Here is a 22,880-nt window from a genome sequence, read left to right on the forward strand (position 1 = left end):
GTGACACACAGAAAGAGAGAGACCAGCCCACCAAAAAGAGAACATAATACCTTCTTCCTCATCTCTGGAGCAGAAAGTCGTGAGAAAGCGCCTAATCTTGTAATGTAAAACCCTAGATAAGTGAGAGGAAAGGGTTCTGGGAAGGCTGTTAGATAAACATAATCCCTTTATGGGATTAGCTAGGGACCCCTCTCCATCCTGCAGGTAGGCTATGAAGTCAATTCACTTTGCTTTGGGACTTCAAAAGAACAAAAAAAAAAAAAACACTTGAGTAAATAGTGAGTGACTCAGTGGTGATTTATTCCCTTTCATATACGTAAACAGAGAATTACAAACCCAAAGTCCTTCCTGGAAAGATGATGGAAGATAGAGTGGTAGATTAGATTAAGGTCTGACTAGGTACTCAGGATATGCAGGTGCTACTGTCCTGGCTCTGCCGCTAGCTAAGGCATTTTCCCTTTGCTTCTCCTAGTTTCTACATCGGTAGGATGAGAGGAGGGCAGTGTCAAGCTTAGTGATCTCTGATGCCCCATTTCTGCTCCAAATATTCTATTAACAAGCTTCTGTTTCCTTGTTTCTCTAACACTCTATTCACCTGATTTACTATCACGATCTCAGTTTAGGTCCAAAGACCTTCTTTTTTCTTCCCCCTTTCCATTTGGCCCACGAGCAGAAATCTTTTCTCTAGGGTATGGCTAAATCCTAACAGACCTTCAGGCTTAGAACCAAATAAAGCAAAGCTTTATATGACAGATTAGTTCAGAACAATGACTCCTTTGAGCTCCCTGCCCAGAATTGATTTTTAAAGAGACTCAGTTAGTTTAATTGAAAGAGAGACTTGATCCAGGACGTTGGGGGAGCTACCATCAGCATTTTAAGTCTGCTCCTCTGCTGTCCCATCCAGGATCTCTTTAAAAGAGAAGGGAGTAAACTTGTATCCGCACCCAGTGTAGAATTTGTTCTGGAACTCAACCCTAGTGTCAGAGATTAGAAAAGGCAAGTTAGACACATGGTGGCTGAAGGTTAGAAGCTTTAAGACAGGAACATTTGTAAAAGTGGAGCACGTGGTCCTAAAAAATGTACCAGACGTGGGCAACTGATAACCAAAAACACTGTCCACCATAGGCACTTGAACTAAGTGCTGATTTTCTGTCTAGCCTTTCCACTAGTCTACACCTCTTTCACACCTTGGTCTCCTCTAGCTTTCCTTGATCTCTTCCTCCCTCCCTCATTCCCTCCTTTCTCTTATTCCCTTCTTAGGCTTCTGGTTTGGTGGTTGTTTCCATACGTAATATACTTTATGGGAAAGTTTGTAGAAAAAACAAAACATACCAATAAAAAAAATGGCTCTCACAGGACTCTTGTTGGAGTGGCCAAGGGGCTGTGGAGGTGGGAGAGGGATTTCTAACAACTGAGGAGTTATCTAATTTCTGAGAGATATATACATAATTCTCTCTTTAAAGGAGATGTTGTTGTTCAGGAACTGTCCATAGTAATACTTGAAAAATAGAAACAATGACCAAAATTTGAATGGGGGTTGGTCCTCAACTGAGGTAGCAGACTGTATCCTGTAGCCACATAGCACAGAACCTCATTGGCAAAGAGATTTGTTCTCAGGTAATGGGATAATGTATCATAGTGGCTAGCTAGATTGCTGGATTCAAAATTAGGAAAACCTGTGTTCAAATACTGCCTTGGATATTCAGTGGCTTGTGAGACCTTGGACAAGTTAACCTCTCAGTTTACTCATCTGCCAAATGGGTATCATAATAGCATCTACTTCACAGGGTTATTGTGAGGATCAAAGGAGATTGTGTGTATGAAGTGATTTGCAAACCTTAAAGTGTGATATAAATGATATAAACATTAGCCATCATGACAATCTCCTCTTCCCTGAGCGCCCTTCATTGAAACATCTTGCTCCTCACTGAGCACTATGTCCTGTAGAGCTCCCTTCTTCTCTCCTTCTCACCCTAGGAATGAGTTGCACATACTAAGTCAGCACATTTAGCTTCTTTGGGTTGGTGGCATTCCTTTCTCTAGCCACAGTGCTCATTTTTTAGAATCTTTCAGTCCTATCACTTCTTTTACTCCACCACTGCATAGTCAGGGGAGCAAACGTGATACATGCATCTACACACCCCTAGATGCACCCTGGCCCCAACTGCAAGTATGAGATGCCCCAAGTTTGTCCCCTTCTGGTCTTATGGAGACTTGGCCACACCACCAATGTGGACAATGACCCAGAGTGCAAATATACATGGACACAATAACTCGCCCTTGCAAGGAATCTGTAGTGTTATTTATTTTTATAATTATTATTATTATTGTCATTATTGTTCTTGTGATAGATGCTCAAAACAACCATCTGAGGTAGGTGCTATTATTATCCCCAATTTGCAGATGAGGGAACTGAGGCAGATAGAGGTTAAATGAGTTGCCCGGGATCACTCAGCTGTGTTTGACCAGATTTTAACTCAGGTCTTCCTGACTCCAGATCCAGAGCTCTATCCACCATGCTACCTAATTGGACCAAGGGGGAATTATAGATGCAGAGATTAACATATTACCATAAAAGATATTAAGGCATGGGTAACACCTACCAGTGAAGTCGAAGCGCATGCAGGAAGGCTGAGAGACCCTCCATGACCAGAAGGATGGCTACAGTCAGAACTGCAAAGAACGCAAAAATGATGAAGACTCCAATGAGGCCTCCCCAACTTCTCTGGTGGAGGCCAATGCTCATCACCATGGTCCAGAGCACTTCTGACAATTCTGTGAGGCAAGACAGGGACAAGCTTAATCAAGTAATGCCCCTCCTGATAAACACATGGGTTGGGATACCTCCCTTCCCCTATGTAGGAGGATATATGCATGGATGAAAATCAGCTAGACTGACTTGAGTCCCTAGGTAAAAGCCTTGAAATTTTCAAAGGAATTTTACCAATCCCTATGCTCATCTGATTATGTGTACATTCAAAGGCACCTGGGGCCATTACCCTAAATTGTTTAGAGCTCTGTTTCTCTTTGTTCTCCTGGATATAAAAGAACATGGGCTCAAAGCACCAGGGGTAGTGATGAAATGGACCAGGCACACGCTCCTTGTGGCCTTTGTGTCCTTATACATGTCAGTATATATGATCTTCCTTCCTCATTCTTCCTTCTCTCCCTCTCTCTCTCTCAACCCCCTCTCCCTTTCTTTCCCCTCTACCAATGCAAATCTAAAATTGTTTTGCAACTTATAGACTAAGAATGTGGCTTGGGGCACCGAGAGGTTATATCACTTGCCCAGGGTAACATACAAAGCATATCAGAACCATTCAGTTAAGAACTATCCTGTTCTCTTGCTGTTTAGTCCTAGACTTTTCCTTTGCTGTTTTGAGGGCAGTAGAAGCCCAGCCTTCCTAAAGCCTGAACCCTTCCCAAACCCCAAGCCCCAGAATCATTGACATCTCCCCTGAAGCTTATGGGGTAGCCATCTCACTTTAGATGTATGTGATGCTTTTATAAGAGACCCTTCCCTCTTGGAGAGTGAGTACAAATTGAACAGAAAAGGTAAACTTTACTTTGATATATCAGGACCCTTCCCTCAGACAGCCACCCTAACTTAACAATACAGAAGTGACTGAGATGATCAGGCAGTAATCACTCACGTGAATGAGCCAGGCTGAGAGCCCAGAGCCGAAGATAAGATGCTGTGTTGGAAATGCAACCCAAGCAGTACTCAATGGTGTGGATGGCTTGGTGGACAAAGATGTCTCCAAAATTGAACTGAAATGAACAAGGGAGTAACTATTCTGGGACCACTTCACTGCTTTCCCCCTTCCTATCTTGATTCCAAGGGAAAATGCTTAAGAATGCATGCTGACAGACAAGAAAACGGAATATATACACACAGCAGAGAAGAAGTAGGTAGAAGTCAGTTTCTGTCCCCCAAGAAATGTTAACAATGTAAGTTGGAAAAGGAGAGACAGACACATATGCACATGAAATTACTAAAGAAGAAAAAAGTAATATAGGTTTAAAAAAAGGTTAAGAAAAATAAGGATACACATACGTAATCAGGAGAGAAGAGAACAGGGTCAGCTTGGGTCTTGGAGGACTTGAGTTTCTGTTCAGGTCTTAAATGGTCTCATGTAGGATGGGAGTAAAGGGGACAGTACCTTCCAGGTTGGGGAATGAGATGAACAATAGTGCCCAAACAAGGATGAATGAGCTGTAGGGTGGGGAAGAATATAATAAATTGGGGATTGGCTAGAGCTGAAGGGCTGAGGGAAGGATGAGTATTTACCAGCTGCCCCCTAATTGTACAACACCATTCAAGATACAGAAGTATAAGGCACCATGGGTTTCTACCTTTAAGGAACTTATAGTTTAGCTAAGGAGAAAAGACAAACACACACGAACTAATCAGAAAACAATTTAGTGTTAAAACTTCCTAGTACTACCTAAAAAACAGTAGAAAGGAAAGTTGAGATTTGACAACTGACATTTGGAAGGTGAATTGGGATTCCGATAAAGCAAAATGGTCCAGAATAGGATTCTTATCCTTTTTTGTGTCATGGAGCCCTTTGGCAGGAGGGTGAAGCCCATAGACTCTATTCAGAATAATGCTTTTATTTTGTAAAAGCATTTTAAATGCATAAAATAAAAACACAATAATATAAGGAAACCAATTACACTGAAATACAGCTATCAAAAAATTATTTTAGTTCGTATACCGCAGGTTAAAAATCCCTTTAGACCTTGACAATATTGCCAGCCATCAGTTATTTTTTGGTACCTAAAGCTAACAAAACTCTGCTAGTTAAAAGAGCTCATAATTCAAATTTTTACTGATTATGATTATGGTCTTCCATAAATTTAGTAGGATTTGGCATTTTGCTGTAAAGGCTATGAAATCATCAATAAGATGATTTAAAAACTTTCATGATATTTATTAGATTTTACTTTCTAGCTTGATCACACACAACATGAAAAAGCACCCTTTCCATTCCCCAAGTACCTCTTCTTCATGGTCATCGTGTCCTCCGTGGGCACCAGCAGAATTCCCCTTGCCAACACTCTTAGGATGACCATCTACCTCGATTTCTATTGAGGCATCCTGATTGGTAATAAGGGCCTGCAATCATCAGAGAACCAACTAACATGAAAATAGCAACTTGGGTTTTATCTTCATTAAACTAAATTTACCCTTACAACCTATATAATAAGTAGAATGTGTCATGCGCATAACTACAACACAATCTAGGTAATTCACACAAATACTGTATTTCTATTGTCAGAAATAGAATGGAGTTCTTATATTGAACAAATGTTTACTCAACATTTCCAAAATGATATAGCGATATGTTAACCAACCAATATAAAAATTATATCAATGTAAGGAAGAGCAATAGAGGGAAGAAGAAGGAGAGATAGAGGTAAACAAAGGCACAGGGGCAAAAATCTGGAGGTCAATGAATAGAGATCAGTTTGGATGGAAGCTAGAGTTCATGGAGCAAAGCAGTATGAGATAAGGATAGAAATTGAATCTATGACTTCATTTGCAAATGGCATTCCCAAGTGAGGAAACTCACTTTACCAGCATATGTCAGCAATTTCTATGCAACCTACAGTCCATTCATACAGCTAGTATATGTCAGAGGCAAGACTTGAGCCCAATACTCGTGGCTTTCTATTCATTATGCTATGTTTCTGAAATAAAGTTGGCAAACTAATATCACAGAAGGCCTCAAACACCACGTTAAAGGATTTAAACGTTATTTGGTAGGCAACTGAGAACCACTAAAAAGTTTTGTGTGGAGGAGTGGAATGAACAAATCTGTGCCTCACATTCTTCTGGTAGCAATGTAAAGAATAAACTAAAGGGTGGAAGTGGGAAGACCTATTAGAAGACCATTGCAATGGTCCAGGGAGGTGGTAATGAAGGTTTCTGCTGGTTTGGTGGCAGTAGGAAGAGGGAGGGATACAAGAGATATTGCAAAGGCAGAATCCACAGAACAATGGGGAGAAGGGGGGAAAATGAGAAAAAGTTCTTTATGAAGGGATAAAATAAACTGACTGTCATATAATTTTTTGATAACACCCAATATTTTCTCAACTCACTCAAATTGAATCTAAAAACATTTGCAATAACTAGAAAGTATGCTATCCCATTACTTTCCACTGAATCATCCATATGTATAATAAAAAATACAAGTGATTTTTATTTGATTTGGGGATACAACATGGGATTTCTTTTTTCCTCCCAGATGGTTACCTTTCCTAATTCAGTTACTGGAGTAAGGCCTCCCCTGAGTACACGCATGCAGTTAGCCAAAGGATAAAACAGACAAATGGTTAGAGATACTGGCCTGAAATTAACTTTAGGCCATAGATAATACCCAAAACTGGGAATCAAATATATTTAACTTTGCTTATATTAAGTTATCTCTAACAGATCTTGTGACATAGTTTAAGATAGCTAAGTAACTTATTTCACTTTAGGTTAATAATGAACTCTTTAACATAAATGATTCATGCAATACAACAAAATGTAGCCTTATTGCTCAAAACGAACAAAACTGAATGGGTATACATTTAAATAAATCATTTAGCTCTGTTTCTAGATTCCATACACCATTAGATCTGTCCTAATTGATACCGCCCCTCTCAGACCACAGGTGTCACAATAGAACCAATCAATCAAAACAGTCCTTATCCTCATGAAACTTACAGGAATTGAAGTAAAAAAAAGTAAAAGCACTCTTAATACTAAGCTAAAATGATGAGGTTGTACCGTGCCCCTGAATTGGCAGCCTCAGTCATGCCCATTTCTTCAGTATTTATCAATGTAAACCAAAATCTGAATGAAGAAGCTCACAAAAGGCAGGCCAGTCCCCAAGCATTTTCCCTGCAGATGTATACACCCACTTCTCTCTGAGCTACCCATTCTTGCATCTGAGAAACACAAGATGTATTCAGTGGTTCTTACCTGAGATCTCTGGTGTCTGGCTCTAAGGATAAAAGGTTTAATCAGGAGCATCCACGGCACAGAAATCAAAGCAAAAATAACCAGGAAGCTCTGGACTTCTTGCTATCACAGACCAAAGAAGGAAATACTGTTATCTTACTGTGGCTACATAGCTATCATGTAACAATTATATATACAAATTATATACACACACACACATATGTGTATATATGTATGCATGTACATATCTATAGATTCATATATACATACACATATACACATATATACACATATATATAACTTTTTTAAAAAGAGGCACCAAGCTTTTCAAGGGTACCAATCTTCTCCACCTCATCTCTGGAGTAGATGGTGCTCCTGTATCCAAGCAGGGAAAATCCAACTCAGCGAGAGAAGAGATCTTAAAAAGCTTGGAGGTAAAGGCAACAGGGAGGTGAGACCTTGAGGCTACCTGTGCAAATTTAAAATCCCCACCCACCATCATCCTTTAAGAGCACCATATTTAACGCCCTATCCCCTCCCCTTTTGTACATTACCCTGTCTCTAGGTTTTGTTTTGTTAAAGCAAAAATGTGATTCCCACCTTTCCCCGACCCCCACCCCATACACATAATGTCTCCCTTGGAAGGTCCTTCTACTGGCAAAAACAGCAAGAGGCCTTCTGAAGGCTTAGTCAGAACAACTGACAAGGAGTGAATAATACTGTTTTCTACAAGGAACAGAAAGAATCCTTTCGCACTGCTTATACCTCTTCAGCTATTCTAGCCAAGCTTTTAGAGGATCAGGCAGGGGACAATTATTCTCTGCAAAGTCTGCAGAGGTCATCTTGCTTGCCAGTAGTAGGAGCCGCTTACCCTTACGATTCCCACCCACCCCCTGGTTTTAGCTGTAGCACACTTGCTCAAAAAAAGTGGGAGGGGGGTGGGGAAGAAAGGAGATAAGAGATTACATGAATGTGTTCCTGGGATTTACTGAACCATTACCTCAGTCATTTACTTCAGCTCTTCCCTACATGGCAAATGCTGCCCTTTTGTGTGAATGACTTATAGGACAATCACAGTTCAAACTACAGTGAGAAGGACTATTCTATTTTATTCTAGCTTCATCTCTACAAAGTAAAGGATATGGGACATTTCACCAGAATTATACAAAAACCTTTAATTATTTACATTAAGGAAAGGTGAATCTAACAAAGGCCATCTAATATCTACAGTGGTGGGGTGGGGCAGGGGGGAGAGAGGAGAAAACACATCCAAGATGTTTGACTAGCCTTCTATGTTCAAGGATTTTTTTGTTTAGTAAAGAGAGCCTTGATTAATGTTATTAGACCTTGAGCGTGGTTGGTGAGTTGTGGCTCCTTGATGTGAAACATATGCCCTGGGAAATCAATCCAACAACCATTCCATCTCTCAAGAGCAAGTTTCCTCTTGAAGAGCATAGCATGGTGCCTTTCAAATTTTAGGGGCTTAAAAAAATGTTTGCTGAATTCCAAGTTTCATTAATATAAAGCAATCTCTACACGCACATCAAAAGGGCATAGGCATTCCCACGGCCAACATACAAGCAAATAGATATGAAAAGCCAATGGCAACGTCGGTTTCTAATACAAACTCATTTGTGAAACACTACAGGGAAGAAGAGAGAAAGATTACAAGCATTATTACTTCTCAAAATGGTGGAAAGCAATGAAAGGGAAATGAACCTATAGAAAATTTGTCAGCAAATCAAAACAAGTTATTTATAGATTACAGGAGCAGAAGGAACACAGTACATAGGCAGAAAATGAGACAGATTAGTTAATGATCAATTCTTATCACCAAAGACAATGGTGCTACCACATTTTAAGTCTACTTAAGTACTCAATGTACTAATGAGGACGTGGAAATGTATTTAAAGAAGAGTGTCTAAACCAGAAAACATACAAATAGAGGAATCTGTGCTGGAGGAAACATAATTTTGAAAACTTGGATAAATCAGTTTTCAACTGCTCACTGTGCAAGACACTAAATGGCTAATAAAGAAAAAAAAAGAAAAAATTGAAAGTACATGAACAATTGCCTTCTTCCTCATCTCTTTAAAATCTTTGTAAGAAACCTAATTTTACCACCAAGATTGCCCTACTGATACTATCTAGCTGCCAATTGAGGTGCGTATGGGATATTCTTTTTTAAATCAGTGCGTGAGAAATCTGTAATGAATTATCTAAATCTTTCTGAACCCACTTATTTTTTTAACCTGAATATCCAAAGAATTAAAATTGCCAGTGACCTAAAGGGTAATGGAGAGACTCAGAGCACACAAGAAGACAACTGTATGTTATCAAAAATGACTCATCTGCAAAACTTGCATAAGGAAAAGTAGGCAGTAGATGCATGATCAGAAAGGGAGGTGGGCAGTTTTGTGGCAAGATCAAGGGGGTGACACAGGGGTACCCCAACCTAAGTGCTGCTGCATTGGTACAGCACATACATTGGTCATGAAATGTTAAAAGCCCCTCCAGAAAGTCTGGCCACATGTGAGACCTGTTTGGAAGATGTATTTGAGAATGGAAACGAGAATCGCACAAGAATCACACAGGATGAGAGAAATAGATGGCCTGTGAACAGAATCATTGGGAGGAGAATTCCCACCAATAAGATCAAGTGAACTATTGAAGTACTTAATTAAAATGTAAGCAGTTTAAATAGGTTGTGTCTTATTTAGAAATTTACCCCATATTTGATTTATTTAGTAGTATTTGTTATGAATGTTGTTTAGAAAAATAAAAGATCTTCATCCTGTGGGAGAAAAAAGGTATCATGAAAAGGAAAGATTTTAAAGATCCACTACAGAAAATCGTTTAAATATGTGAAGAAAGTCAACTGTTGTTTAAAATAGGTCATCATGAAAGTCATGTCTTAGACCAAAGATGGAGTAGCAACTGAACGTCCAAGCTTAACTGCATGTGCACCACCCGTGGGGTGAGGTCTGACTTTAGCCAAAGGAAATTGCAAGGTGATTGTGACTTTCCAAAGGATCTATTCCAAATATCAAAAGAATGGAGGAGTACCTTCAACAAGTGAAATCTACAGAGTATCACTGAATCACTTAGTATTGTTTAATCATCCCTGAAACTTGCTCAATGAGAAGGCAGCCCTTGTAAGGGTACCTCTCAATTTAAGAAAACTTGATATACCAAAATCCATTTATAAAAACAGTTCACATGGTGGAATGAGGGTGAGATCACAGATTTAGAGTGGAAAGGAACCTTAGAGATCACTTGGAGGTCAGATCTCCCTTGTTTCTAGGTATAGTACTCGATCCATTGGGCCATGTTGCCTCTTTTCCTTAAAGGACATCTAGTCCAGTGATGTCAAACTGAAATCCAAACTCTAGATCACCTAGAAACTCTAGATCATCATTATCTATGTTGTGTTGTGTTTTTATTTATTTTGGTAAACATTTCCCAATTACATTTTAATCTGGTTCCCCACTAACACATTAAGTCTTGTAGGGGGTGAACTTTATACTTCTGAGTCTAAACTTGCATTTTATAGAAAAAAAAAAAAAACAATTAATACCCAGAGATAAAGTGACTTGCCCAAGGACACATAAAACAATTTAAAGTCAAGTCTCTTCTAAGTAAAAAAATGCAAAAAAAGTTCATTATTTTTTATTTCCTATAAGCTTCTTTTAAATATTCACCTCTTCCAGGTCTAACTACTTGATAGGCATGCTGAGATGGGTACCTCTTTTGCAAAGTCTTTCCTGATCCCCCCAGTTGCCAGTCTTCTCTCTCTGGAAATTCCTCTATACAGTCTTACTCAAGCACATGTGTTATTGTCTAGTAAGCTATAAGGGCAGCCAGTCTTTGGTACTCTAACTGGCACAATCCTTTACACATAGGATGGGCTTAAGGAATGCTTATTGAATTGAGAAACTTGAAGCTTAAGCATTGGGAGAGTGTCCATCAAAGAACAATTAGAGATCCAATAGCCTCAATTTGTAGGTGAGAAGCCTAGAAATGAAATGACTTGTCCAAGATAACATTCAGTAAGTCATAAATGCTTCCTTATAGCATCTATGGTTATTTCTATTTAATGATCTATGAAATGTATCCCTGGAATGAGTATAGAAGCAAGGGAAAACAGAGACTGAACTCAGTTCAGTCTCATTTCTGACACTTCCTCTCTTTGAAGGTAACATAATACATCGGAAAACAGACTGGGCTCTGCAGTTTGAGGAGCTGGATTCAAATCCTTTTTCTGATACTAACTACCTGTGTGATCTTAAATAAATTAACCTCACTGAGCATCAGTTTCCTTATCTGTAAAATGAAGAAGCTCGACTAGATTGGCCTCTGAGGTCCCTTTCAGTTCTATATATATGATCCTTCTACCATCCTAATTTATTTCAAATTAAATTCAATTGATGTCAATATTTCAGTAGCCTAGTTGCTTAAATCAAGGAACATTTATCCATAATTGCAATTTAAATTTTCTTTCAAATGCACCAAGACAAAAATCAATACCTGATGTGCATACAAGGGCTTATTGGTTGGGTCATCATAACTGAACAGGAACATGTTGATGAAATGGATGAGGATGCTTGGGGCACTCCGGGACGTGTGGACATCATACTGGCACCATTTAAAAATGATCATGAAAACAAGGTAGCCAAATAGACAAAGGATAAAGATCATCTCAGGAATGAATTGTAGAATGATATTTATAGTTTTCCTGAAGTATCTGTAAAAAAGAGTAGGGTGAAGAAGAGATTAAAAAAAAAAAGAACAGAAGAATATCTTCTCTGTAGGGATCCTGGATGACCTGGTTGGATGAAATTCTAAGCAGTTTCTAAGCTAATAAAGTAACTCAGCAGAGACCTGGTATTCAACTCATTTTCCAGACTTCATATTTCAAATCATGGCTGCTCTCCATGATAACTGCTCTACTGCTTAGCAAAATAATTCATTCTAAGGCTCACCATGGGATTGGGAATCACTTGAAGGCTTAAAAGAAGTGGGAGAAAAGAGAGAGGGAAAGGAAAAATAAGTAGAGAAGAAAAGGAAAATGAAAACATAGGTGGTGGGATGGGGCAGGGTAGGGAAGAGAAAGTCAATGAGAGTGGCAGCAGTTGCCCTACTGCCAGTGTCTATGCCAAGGGTGGGGAACCTGCAGGCTCCAGGACACATGTGGCCCTCTAGATCCTCAAGTGTGGCCCTTGACTAAATCCAAACTTCACAGAACAAATCCCCTTAATAAAAAGATTTGTTCTGGAAAACTTGGACTCAGTCAAAAGGCCGCGGCACTCAAGGACTTAGAAGACCACATGTGGCCTTGAGACTGCAGGTTCCCCACCCCTGCTATGCTATAGTTAAGGGTTCTTAACGTTTTGTGTATAATGGACCCTTTGGGCAGTCTGGTAAAGTCTCAGAATGACGTTTTTTAAATGAATAAAATTTGTAGCACTACAAAGGAAACCATGCAGTTACCAAAATATTTCAAAAAATTAAGTTCATTGACCCCCGCTTTTAGAAAGTTGACAACCTCAAAAGCAGCTTTATAAGTTGTATTCTTCAGGCTCTCAGGACCAAGGAGTTCAGTATTAATGGAGCAGATATCCTTGAGGCTACTCAGAAGCCTCCAGGTTGGAGCTCCAAGGAGTTTTCCACCTTGGATAAGTGGGCAAGAAGAAGGCTGAGAAAGGCAGTAGGACATCTTATGCCAGCTGTGTTTAGGTATGAAGCCTCACTTAAGGAGGAATTTGCTTAGGATCATAAGGAAGAGAAAGTCTGAAGTGAACACCAGCCCAACCCCCCAAATCCACCATTCATCAGGTCACAGCCCATTTGTGGCCTCCTGGGCACCTAAATAGTTCAAGTGATGCTTAGCTAAGAACCACACCTATGATAAGGGGTAAGAGGAAGAACTAATTTAAATGAATTTATTAGTTAATTTTAATAATTAACTAATATTAAACTAATAATATCGGTGTTACTAGATCAGCCAATCTTTATTAATCACTGCCAACCTTTCTTTCATAATGGGCCCCAGAAATAGTATCAAGTGGGTAAAACATTAACCGGTTAAATAATTGGATCCAAACATTCAAATAAACACATAGCATAAATAAAGAACTTACACGTGGTTGAAAAGGCTAAGAATAACCCCAAAAACCATCTGGATGATCCCCAAGATGACAGACATCTTCATTTTATAGGAGTTCAAAAATGTGAGTTTGTTTGAAGCAATATTCCAGACCTAGGTGGGAAAGATAGAAGTAAACATATCAGATAAGGGTTTAGGAAAGGTTTTTGGTTTTTTTTTCTTAATTGGGGCAGGGCCTTGGCCTTCTATTTTTTCCATATTCCCTTGTAAAAAAATTCAATGAGTTATTAATTTAAAATTGTTCTGCTGTATCCAAAATACATTGCAAGGATTCAGAAGAAAAGGAAAATGATTCTTTCTTGTAAGAGTTATGTCTCCTATGTTCTGTTTTTCCCCCTTCTTTTCTATTTTCTAGGTGCAACTAGGTGGCACAGTGGATGGAGTGCTGGCCCTGGAGTCAGGAGGACCTGAGTTCAAATCTTGCTTTAGATACTTACTAGCTGTGTGACCTTGGGAAAGTCACTTAACCCTGTTTGCTTTAGTTACCTCATCTGTAAAATGAGCTAAAGAAGGAAATGACAAATCACTCTAGTATCTTGGCCAAGAAAACCCCAAATGGAGTCATGAAGAGGAGGACACAACTGAAAAACAACTGAACAACAATTTTCTGTTAGTAGTATCAGTCACCGATTCTTGAAATCTGGAAGTCATTTTAACCCCTTCCTCTACCACAGGGAACAAAGTAATTCTGTCCTATAGATAATCCAGAAACTCATTTGAAAATGCAAGCCCTTTTTCTTCTAGGTACGATTAGCCATAAATCTTACAAGCTTTGGAAACGCAAAAACGTGAGCGGAACTGATGCCAACCTATTTGTTCAGCAAGATTTGGGTGGAGGAAGGGGGAAAGGAAGGGGAGGGCCTGAACTTTTGATTTAATTGGCAAAAGGAACTCAACAAGGAAAATTTCCTCTACCAAAACAGATCAACAGCTACTCTGCAATTCACAGCCTCAGAAATGACTGAGAGGTGTTGTTATATGCCCAGGATGACACATACAGTGTGTCGGAGGCAGGAAGTGAAGCCAGATCTTCCTGGATGCTCAGGACATTGGAAGAGGATGACTCTATCCACCTTACCACATTGCCTTTCAATTTTACCCAGACATGGTATAAATAAAGCACAGTTCTTTAAATGTGGCAGATAATAAATGTCCATTGAATGGATTAAAAAACAAACAAACACCTTGACAGTGCTTTTTCCTGTTTTACCAAAGGCAGACTCAGAAAAGGCAAACAACTGGCATTAACTGAAATGGGACAGGTTTGGGATTGTCTTAGAGCCTACTGGCTTGTTTTTCCTACTGAAGATAAATAACTGGTCTTACCCTCTTTAAAAGCTTAAATGTATTATGCTACCTAAAGCCCCTAGTTTTAATGAAAATTATATTTCCTATAGTAATTGTATAGAAAATGGTAGTGGTTAATTAGACAAATTAAAATCTTTAAATTAGTAATTTCAAATATCTTTGTTTTCCCCATTCATGGGGAATCATAACTGTGAAATGTATTAAAAGACAGGTAAAGAATCATTCAAAACTCTTACTTATTCAACTTCATTACCTGCTAACAATAAAAATTTCTGGTCATTTTGTACGATTTAATTAATCGGTTTGACTTTTTGTAGCCTTGTATGTATCTGCTTAAACTTTTAAGAAATCTGTGGCTTACCATATACCAGAAATAATAAAAGTTTTGTAACCTAAAAAAACACTCCTAGAGAAACTTACACCTGCGTGTCAAGGTTACTTAATGACCCCAGGCAAGAAAGTAATGGTTTATTCATGAATTGTGACACCTAAGTGGTGTAAGACTTCTTTAGCCTAGGGCCAATGCCCTGAAACAATGGTTTTCGACTTTCCAGTTGTTATCTTCAACCCCATTCCCTTCTAGGTGTTAGTGCTGGTAAAGCAGTTTGGGGGTTTTCATGCCTCTCTCAGGATAAACTCACTTCTAACGTCATCACCTACCTCTAACTCAACCTCCACAGACCCCACTTCCTTCAACCTCCTCTCCCCTGATTGGAGGGCTGAGGGAGGAATACCAAACTCCTACCAATACCTTCCTTTATTGAAGGCAAAAACTAGATTCTCAGTTCACTCTACTTCACTACTGTCTGGTTTCTATTCTATTATATATTATAAATATTCTATTTCTATATCAGAACAAGATACTCCCTGGTATCCCCCTCCCTTTTCAGCTTCTTATATGTCTTCTTCCTAAACCCCACCCCTTTAGATTGTAAACTCCTTGAGGGCAGGGATTATCTTTCTTTTTATTAATTGCATTTAACATAGTACCTGGCCCATGTCGCTATGGTTGTTTAGTCATCTGCAATCCTGTTGACTCTCCGTGACCTCATTTGGGATTTTCTTGGCAAAGATACTGGAGTGCTCGGCTATTTCACTTTCCAGCTCATTTTACAGATGAGGAAACTGAGGCAAACAGGGTGAAGTGACTTTCCCAGGGTTATATAGCTAGTAAGTGTCTGAGGTTGAATTTAAATTCAGGTCTTCCTGACTTTAGGCACTGCACTGTATCGACTGTACCGCCTAGCTGCCCCCCCCCCCCCCCCCCCCCCCGCCCCCAGCCAGGCACATAATAGCCACTTAATAAAGCATTATCCCTGAGTCGATAGAAGTCTTGGCCTGGAGATCTGAGTTCCTTCCTTCATCGACTACTGGTTGTATCCTAATCTCTTTCAGTCTCTGTTTGCTCATTTGGAAAATGAGGATAATAACAACTACCTCACAAGGTTGTTGTGAGAATAAAATGAGATAACTTATGTAAAGCACTATAGATCTTAAAGCACTACCTCTAATTATTTTAAAATGACTACTCTTACTACTAGTCCCTTGTCCAACAATGTGATTTCTACTTTCTGAAGTTGTGAACTCCAATATGCCACATGAAAATCAGACAACAGAAATTCTAGTACACTGAGCAGCAAAAGGAGATCACCATTTTTGGGGGGGGGGGGTGGTTAGGAAAGGTAACAGCTTTACAATCAAAGGCCCTGGATTCAAATCCTGAGCACAGCTGCTAATCACTCTGCTCCTCTTTGGACCTTCCATTTCCATGAAGAAGTTAGTGGTTCTTAAAGTGTGACCCCAGGATGCCAGGGGCTCCCTAAGACACTTTCAAGGAACCCAGGTGATCCAAACTATTTTCATGATAATTCTAAGATGTTTTAATTTCTAATAGTATAAATATCAATAGCTATATTTCTTTGGAAGGGGGATCCTCAAAAATTTTAAAGAATTTAAAGGGGTCTTGAGCCCAAAATGTTTGAGAATACTAACATCTACCATTTAAAGGACTAGTGAGGGGAAGGGTAGTCTGACGGAGAGAGACCTGTAGTTAGACAAGGATTGTGGAGAGCTGCAAAAAAGGAGGTGACACCAGATTGCCACCTCCAGCGGGTCTCAGGTCTAGGCTTCAAGCAACCACAGCCTTAGCAAGCCCTGGATCAGGGAGATATTTAGGGGAAAGATGATCCCAAAGGCTCTGTTCCCATTTAACATTAATAACACTATCCCCAACACACACACACACACACACACACACACACACACACGCCATAGGATTGGCAAATATATTTTTAGAGGAAATAAGAAGATCCCATGCTTCCTCCTTTCCCCAATATAGACTAATAAAGCAAGCAAGCATTTATTAAGTGCTCCCTATGTGTCAGGCACTGCTCTGGGTACTGGTAATACAAGTACAAAGAGTGAAATTATCTCTTATCCTTGGGATCCAGAGCTGTAAGCAATTTACGAGACCATTTAGTCCAGGCTCCCCACCCATGATTTAGTCCAACTCCTGAATCTTACAGACCGTTCCCCCCCCATCCTCCCCACCTGCTTGTTGATGCTAGACATTGCCCTAATAGCGAACAACACTTTCTATTTTACAAGGAAATGAAAGATTTGAACATACTTGGGTTGGTGGGAGGGTATATCCTAAAACTACAAAGTGTGCAGGGAGAATGGGAAGGCTTGGGGCAAAGGTTTTTTGCCTGTTTCACTTTGCCTTTCACGGGTCCTTCTACCTCTAACTCCACAGGACCGGGAGCCATGTTAGGAGAAGGGCAGAATGGAAGCATTTGCTGCCAATGTCTCCAGTGATGGCCCCTTGGAAATCATGGAGGTTGTTTCAGAAAGCAAGGCTGCCACCTTGTGGTTGATGCCTCTAATAACTATGGCTTTTGATGAATAGTCTTTCACCAGATCCATTTAGATTTAAAGGTAGGGTCAGAAAAAAAAATGATGTTTCCTTAAAATCTAATCATTAACATAAATGTCCCATTGTTTCCCAGAAGGTTTTATAATTATGCTTTGCACAGGTCACTGAGTAACTCTATATGAGACTTAGTCACGGCTAGGATCTCAGAAACAAATAGTAAAAACTACCCTCTGCACCATTCTACAGATTATTTCTTTCAAGAATGGTGGAAATATTAATTCACCAAAGAGTGGAAGCCCTGTCTCCTTTTTCCTCTTCCAACACACCTTAAAAAGAATACAATGTGGGTTTTTAACAATAATAAATGACATCTAGAACTCTTGAGATTTGCAATGTTAGTAGGCAGCTAGGTGGTACAATGAATGGAGCACTGGACCTGGCGTCAGGAGCACCTGAGCTCAAATCTGGCCTCTGACACTTACTAGCTGTGTGATCCTGAGCAATTCATTTAGCTGCTGTCTGCCTCAGTTTCCTCATCTGTAAAATGGAGATGATAATAATAGCGCCTATTTCTCAGGGTTGTTATGAGGATCAAATGAGATACTAATTGTAAAGCACTTAGCACAGTGCCTGGCACATGGTAAATGCTATATAAATGTTAACTATTACCATTAATTAAAATGAGATAATATTTGTAAAACACTTTGCAAACCTTTAAGTGCTATATAAATACTAGCGATTATAATTCCCATTTTACAGATGGCTAAACTGAGATGGAGAAGTCAAGTAACACGTCCATCAGGAGATCTTTGAATCCCCATCTTCCCGATCTACTCCTGGCTATTGCCAGGCTATCCATAACAATGACCAACATTGGGATAACACCTGAAGGTTTTCAAAGCACATTCTGCACAACAACCCTGTGATGGAGAATGTAGTACAAGTGTAAACTTTTTACAATTGAGGAAACTGAGGCTGAGGTGAAATGACTTGCCTCTGGTTTCTGAGACCTGACTCAAACCCATTTCTTCTGGCCCGCAAAGCAAAGTGACTCAATGAGAAGGGGTGGGGCTATATGGTTTCTCAAATCCCTCCAGCTCTAACAGTCTATTTCTGTATTTGGAGATATACACAGTAAGTGGACATATGCTGCATTATCTTAGAGATCCGCAGGAGACCTACTTCAGTTGATAAGGATGAATTGAAACAACGATAGGAACTATTTGTATTTCAATCAAGCTTCTTTCAAAAATGCTTCTGATTTATTTTCTTTGACATTTTAAAATAATCCCTTTCAGTCTTTCTTATAGTATCAATTTATATTGTGAAGAAATAATTAATTGATGATAAACAGCAGTCTAATCCTATGGGAGCACCTAGGTGACACCGTGGATAGAGTGTCAGAACTGGAATCAGAAGACCTGAGTTCAGGGGAGGATAGGTGGTGCAGTGGATAGAGCACCAGTCCTGGAGTCAGGAGGACCTGAGTTCAAATCCAGCCTCAGACACTGGACCCTTCCTAGCTGTGTGACCCAGCGCAAAACGCTTAACCCCAATTGCCTCACCAAAAAATAAAATGTGACTCCCTATTATCTCCAGGATCAAATATAAAACCCTGTTTGGCTTTTAAGACTCTTCACTACCCAGCCCCTTCCTACCTTTCCAGCCCTCTTACACACAGCTTCCCTCTGCACGCTCTACAATCCAGGGTCACCACACTTCTGATTGTTCCTCAGCCACAACACTCTGTCTCTCCCCTTCATGCTTTTTCACCACCCTCCATGCCTGGGAGGTTCTCTCTCCTCATTTCACACTTCCTTCAGGACTCAGTTCAAGTTCCTCCTTGGGTGGGATGCTCGTCCTGGTCTGTCCAACCTCCTCATCTCCTCACAGTCCCTTAAGGCCCTTTGAGATGCTCTCCCACTGTACACAGCTTGTTTGTCCATAGTCATTTACATGTTGCCTCCCCATAAGAATGTGAGCCTCTTGAGGGCAGGAGCTGTTTTTGCTTTTTCTTTGTATCCCTAGCACTTAGCACAGGGCCTGACACAGAATAGGCACTTAATAAATGCTTGTTGATAATAATGAATTAGCTCCAGCCCTTTCAATGTTACTTTAGTCTGCATCTAAGCATATTTATGAGGGCATATATAGATACTCTAAGATAGATGAATGTAAACAATGTATTTCTGTATATACAATACATGTGTATAACATTCTAATAACATGTATGTAATAAATATAATGTATATAGTCAATCCATGTTACAGTGTATATATCACTGCACTGTTCATATTTCATAGAGACACTTGTGTGTGTCTCCCACAACTGGCATATTAAGTGATTCTAGGGCAGGATCAATCATGTCTTCTGGCTTTAGTCCTTTCACAGCTGGAAAAATAAAGAACACTCAGCAAATGTTCAGTGACCAACCCCAAAGGCACTGATGCCAGAACTTCAGACCTCAACAGGCATTCTTACCGGGTCAATCCCAAACGGGTATGGATTTCCGGAGAATACTCCTGGGACAGCTGGGTCCAGCTGCAAAATTGGGTTGGTTTCCACCAAGTGACTACTGCAAAGAGACAGAAGGAATAATTAGGTGATATGAAAGGCGTCTTCTGGCTAGCGTATAACAAGACAAGCCCATCTCTGAAAACAGCCAGGTACCCTTACAGGAGAGGTGGCCCTAAAAAGTGATGAGGCAATAGAATTTCTGTAGATTCAATAGTATTTGTCCCCTTCTTTCAGAGAAGATTTATTGGATTGATTGACACTACTAGACTCCAGATCAAAGGGAGTCTGGGGTGGACCCTAACGTAAGTGAAGACTAATCCAGTCACATCTAAGTTCAAACAGTGGTTTACAATGGCCTTTCTGGTGGAGATAGGCTTTTTCTAGAAGTCTATGTTACCAGGAGTTCTTAAACTGGGGTTGGTGAAATTGTTGTCTTGACTAATATGTTTCAGTATAAATGAGTTCCTTTGTAACCCTACATACTTTATTTTATGCATTTAAAAAATATTCTGAGCATGGGTCCATACCAGACTGCCAAAGAGAACCATGTGTAAATAGCCTATCTCTCCTACTATAATGCAAACTCCTTTATGCATAGGAGCTTAATAAACGTGTGTTAATTGTTGATTGATTTGTATCCTCTCTAAAACATGTCAACAAATACCTTTGCAGATTGATTGAATGAACAGGTAACAGACATCTGTTGGTCCCAAGAGGAGACTACATTGGCTAATTAAAGTCTCTGGACCTGGATTTCCCCCTAAAAAAACTGAAGATATGCCACAAAGTTGTTTTGAGAGTGACCTCAGTAAATTTCAATCACTTACTTCCATGTACCATTTGTAAACATGGGCCGGACACTCCAGGAGGAGCCAAAGATGTTGAGAGCCTTGGAGAAACAGTCATTGTATATGAACCCAGTGTAGACCGAGAAGAAACCCATTAGCAGGATCAAATACCGTCCATTGAAGAAGGTATCCCAGATCTGCTCAAAGAGAGACACAGGGTTGAGGATTATCCTTGGATACTGATCCCTTGGCCTCAGTGATGGCTCTTTCACACCAAAGCCATCTCCCACCCTATGTATACATGGTACAATGTTTGTTGTCATTTGCCCATGGTTGTTACTTTTTTTTTAATTTCATTTTTCAAAACAAAGAGTAAGAGCAAGTTGTTGTTACTTAATTATCACTAATTATTCAAATCACAAAATAATTCAGTGTAGTTTCTTTATAAAAGAACATCGCTGCTAGAAGTGATTGTTTACCGAATAATTAACACTAAAAAGATCAGAATTTAAGAATAGCTTGAAGGCTGTGCCAATCGATGCAGATCATTTATTTTTTATCCATGAGGCAAAGAAAATAGAGGTGGGAGGATGACAATGTTTATATCAAGGTGTAAGTATAATACTTTTGCATCAACTGACATATGTGGTCTTTCTAGTGTTAACTACGCAAAGTCATTTGCTTGTATATTTCTCAGTATTCTTTAAACGTTGGTCAGACAATGGTTTAGGGCTCTCCACACAGCTCAAACGGCTTAGAGGGGACTGAGGAGCAATAGAAAATGCTAAAATATCACCAACTCAAGAATCCCTTTCTGTCAGGAACCAGGGATTCATGAAATAGGGGTTGGGAAATGGGTGAAGAACATTATTAGGCTAACCACAAGTAAAACATACATTTGTTTTTTGAAAAATATAGTAAGTATATGAATTTTTTCTCTTTAAAACAAGTATCAAATGAACAAGCAATTATTTGTCGTTATTCTTCAGTTGGTTCAGTCATGCCCAGTTCTTCGTGATCCAAACAATTATATTGTTTTCTTGGCAAAGATACTGGAGTGGTTTGCCATTTCTTTCTCCAGATCATTTTACAGATGAGGAAACTGAGGCAAACAGGGTTAAGTGACTTGCCCAGTGTCACACAGCTTAGTAAGTGTCTGAGGCCCAGATCTGAACTCAGGAAGATGAATCTTCCTGACTCTAGGCCCAGCACTCTATCTACTGTGACACCTAGCTGCCTAAGCATTTATTAAGCACCTACTATGTGTCAACCACTATGCTAAGCACTTTACAAATATTATCTCATTTGATCTTCACACCATACTTGGAAGATAGGTTCTATTTCTGTCCCCACTTACAAGTGAGAAACCTAAAGCAACAGAGGTTAAGTGACTTGCCCAGGGTCACATAACTAGTAAGTGTCTGATGTCAATTTGAACTCTGGTCTTCCTAACTCCAGAACCAGAGTTCTATCTACTGTGTTATCTGGCTTCCTCTTTCTCTGGGAGAGAACAAAATGCTATTCATGAGAACAGAATTTTAGATCTAAAAGGGACAACCAGTATCCTATAGCTCCATCACTCATTTTAAAACTGAATTTATAGAGGCACTGAGGTCCAGAGGAGTAACTTAGGAGGCTGAATGGAATAATAGTGTGTTGGACTCAGAATCTGGACAACCTAGGTTCAAATCTTGCCTCAGATATTTCCTAGCTGTGTGATGTTGGACAAGTCCCTTAACCTCTCTGAGCCTCAGTTTCCTCATCTGTAAAAGGAGGGGTTGAGGTGGGCCGAATGACTTCTGATGTCCTAGGATAAGCTCTAGGATAAGTTATGGTCGTATATCCACCTTTTCCAAGGTCACACAATTGTGGGAAAGTATTGCTAAAACTTAGATCTCCTGACTGCCCAACTCATGTTCATTCCACTATATTTATACATATATCCCACTATATATATATATATTCCACTATATTTATATTTCTTTTTGAGCTGAAAATTCAAAGGGAAATCAGATCAGATGCTGAGTGTCAGATGCTCACCTCATTGGTGTTCCTCTGGGCAAGCAAACTTTTTTCATTCATGACCATCCAAAGAGCCAAAATCAGCATGATAGCTCCATGGCCACAGTCTCCAAACATCACAGCAAACAGGAAGGGGAAAGTGATAATGGTGTAGGGGGCTGTTGGGAAAGAGGCAGAGCAAGCTTGAGTTCAAGTCAATTAAAACCTAGATAGCTAAGGCAAAGAGAAACTTTTAGAGTCCTCAGATAA

The 22,880-nt window shown here is 39.7% G+C and overlaps 1 protein-coding gene across 3 annotated transcripts in view; it reads right to left on the minus strand.

Moving 5' to 3' along the window:
• Positions 1–288: 288 nt before the first annotated feature.
• Positions 289–22,880, minus strand: part of ATP6V0A4 (ATPase H+ transporting V0 subunit a4) — a 72,563-nt gene continuing 49,971 nt past the window's right edge. For all 3 annotated transcript variants that reach the window (XM_027842320.1, XM_027842319.1, XM_027842321.1), the window contains 10 exons: positions 22,650–22,789; positions 20,649–20,806; positions 19,786–19,879; positions 13,096–13,214; positions 11,483–11,699; positions 6,977–7,078; positions 5,006–5,122; positions 3,654–3,771; positions 2,604–2,775; positions 289–974 (listed from right to left, as the gene is read on the minus strand). In XM_027842320.1, the coding sequence (XP_027698121.1) occupies positions 875–974; positions 2,604–2,775; positions 3,654–3,771; positions 5,006–5,122; positions 6,977–7,078; positions 11,483–11,699; positions 13,096–13,214; positions 19,786–19,879; positions 20,649–20,806; positions 22,650–22,789 (1,337 nt within the window). In that variant the 3' untranslated portion in view covers positions 289–874. The remainder of the gene's footprint in view (positions 975–2,603; positions 2,776–3,653; positions 3,772–5,005; positions 5,123–6,976; positions 7,079–11,482; positions 11,700–13,095; positions 13,215–19,785; positions 19,880–20,648; positions 20,807–22,649; positions 22,790–22,880) is intronic.

This window comes from Vombatus ursinus, unplaced genomic scaffold (assembly GCF_900497805.2).
Source record: "Vombatus ursinus unplaced genomic scaffold, bare-nosed wombat genome assembly UNPS02014870.1, whole genome shotgun sequence".
Lineage (NCBI taxonomy): Eukaryota > Metazoa > Chordata > Mammalia > Diprotodontia > Vombatidae > Vombatus > Vombatus ursinus.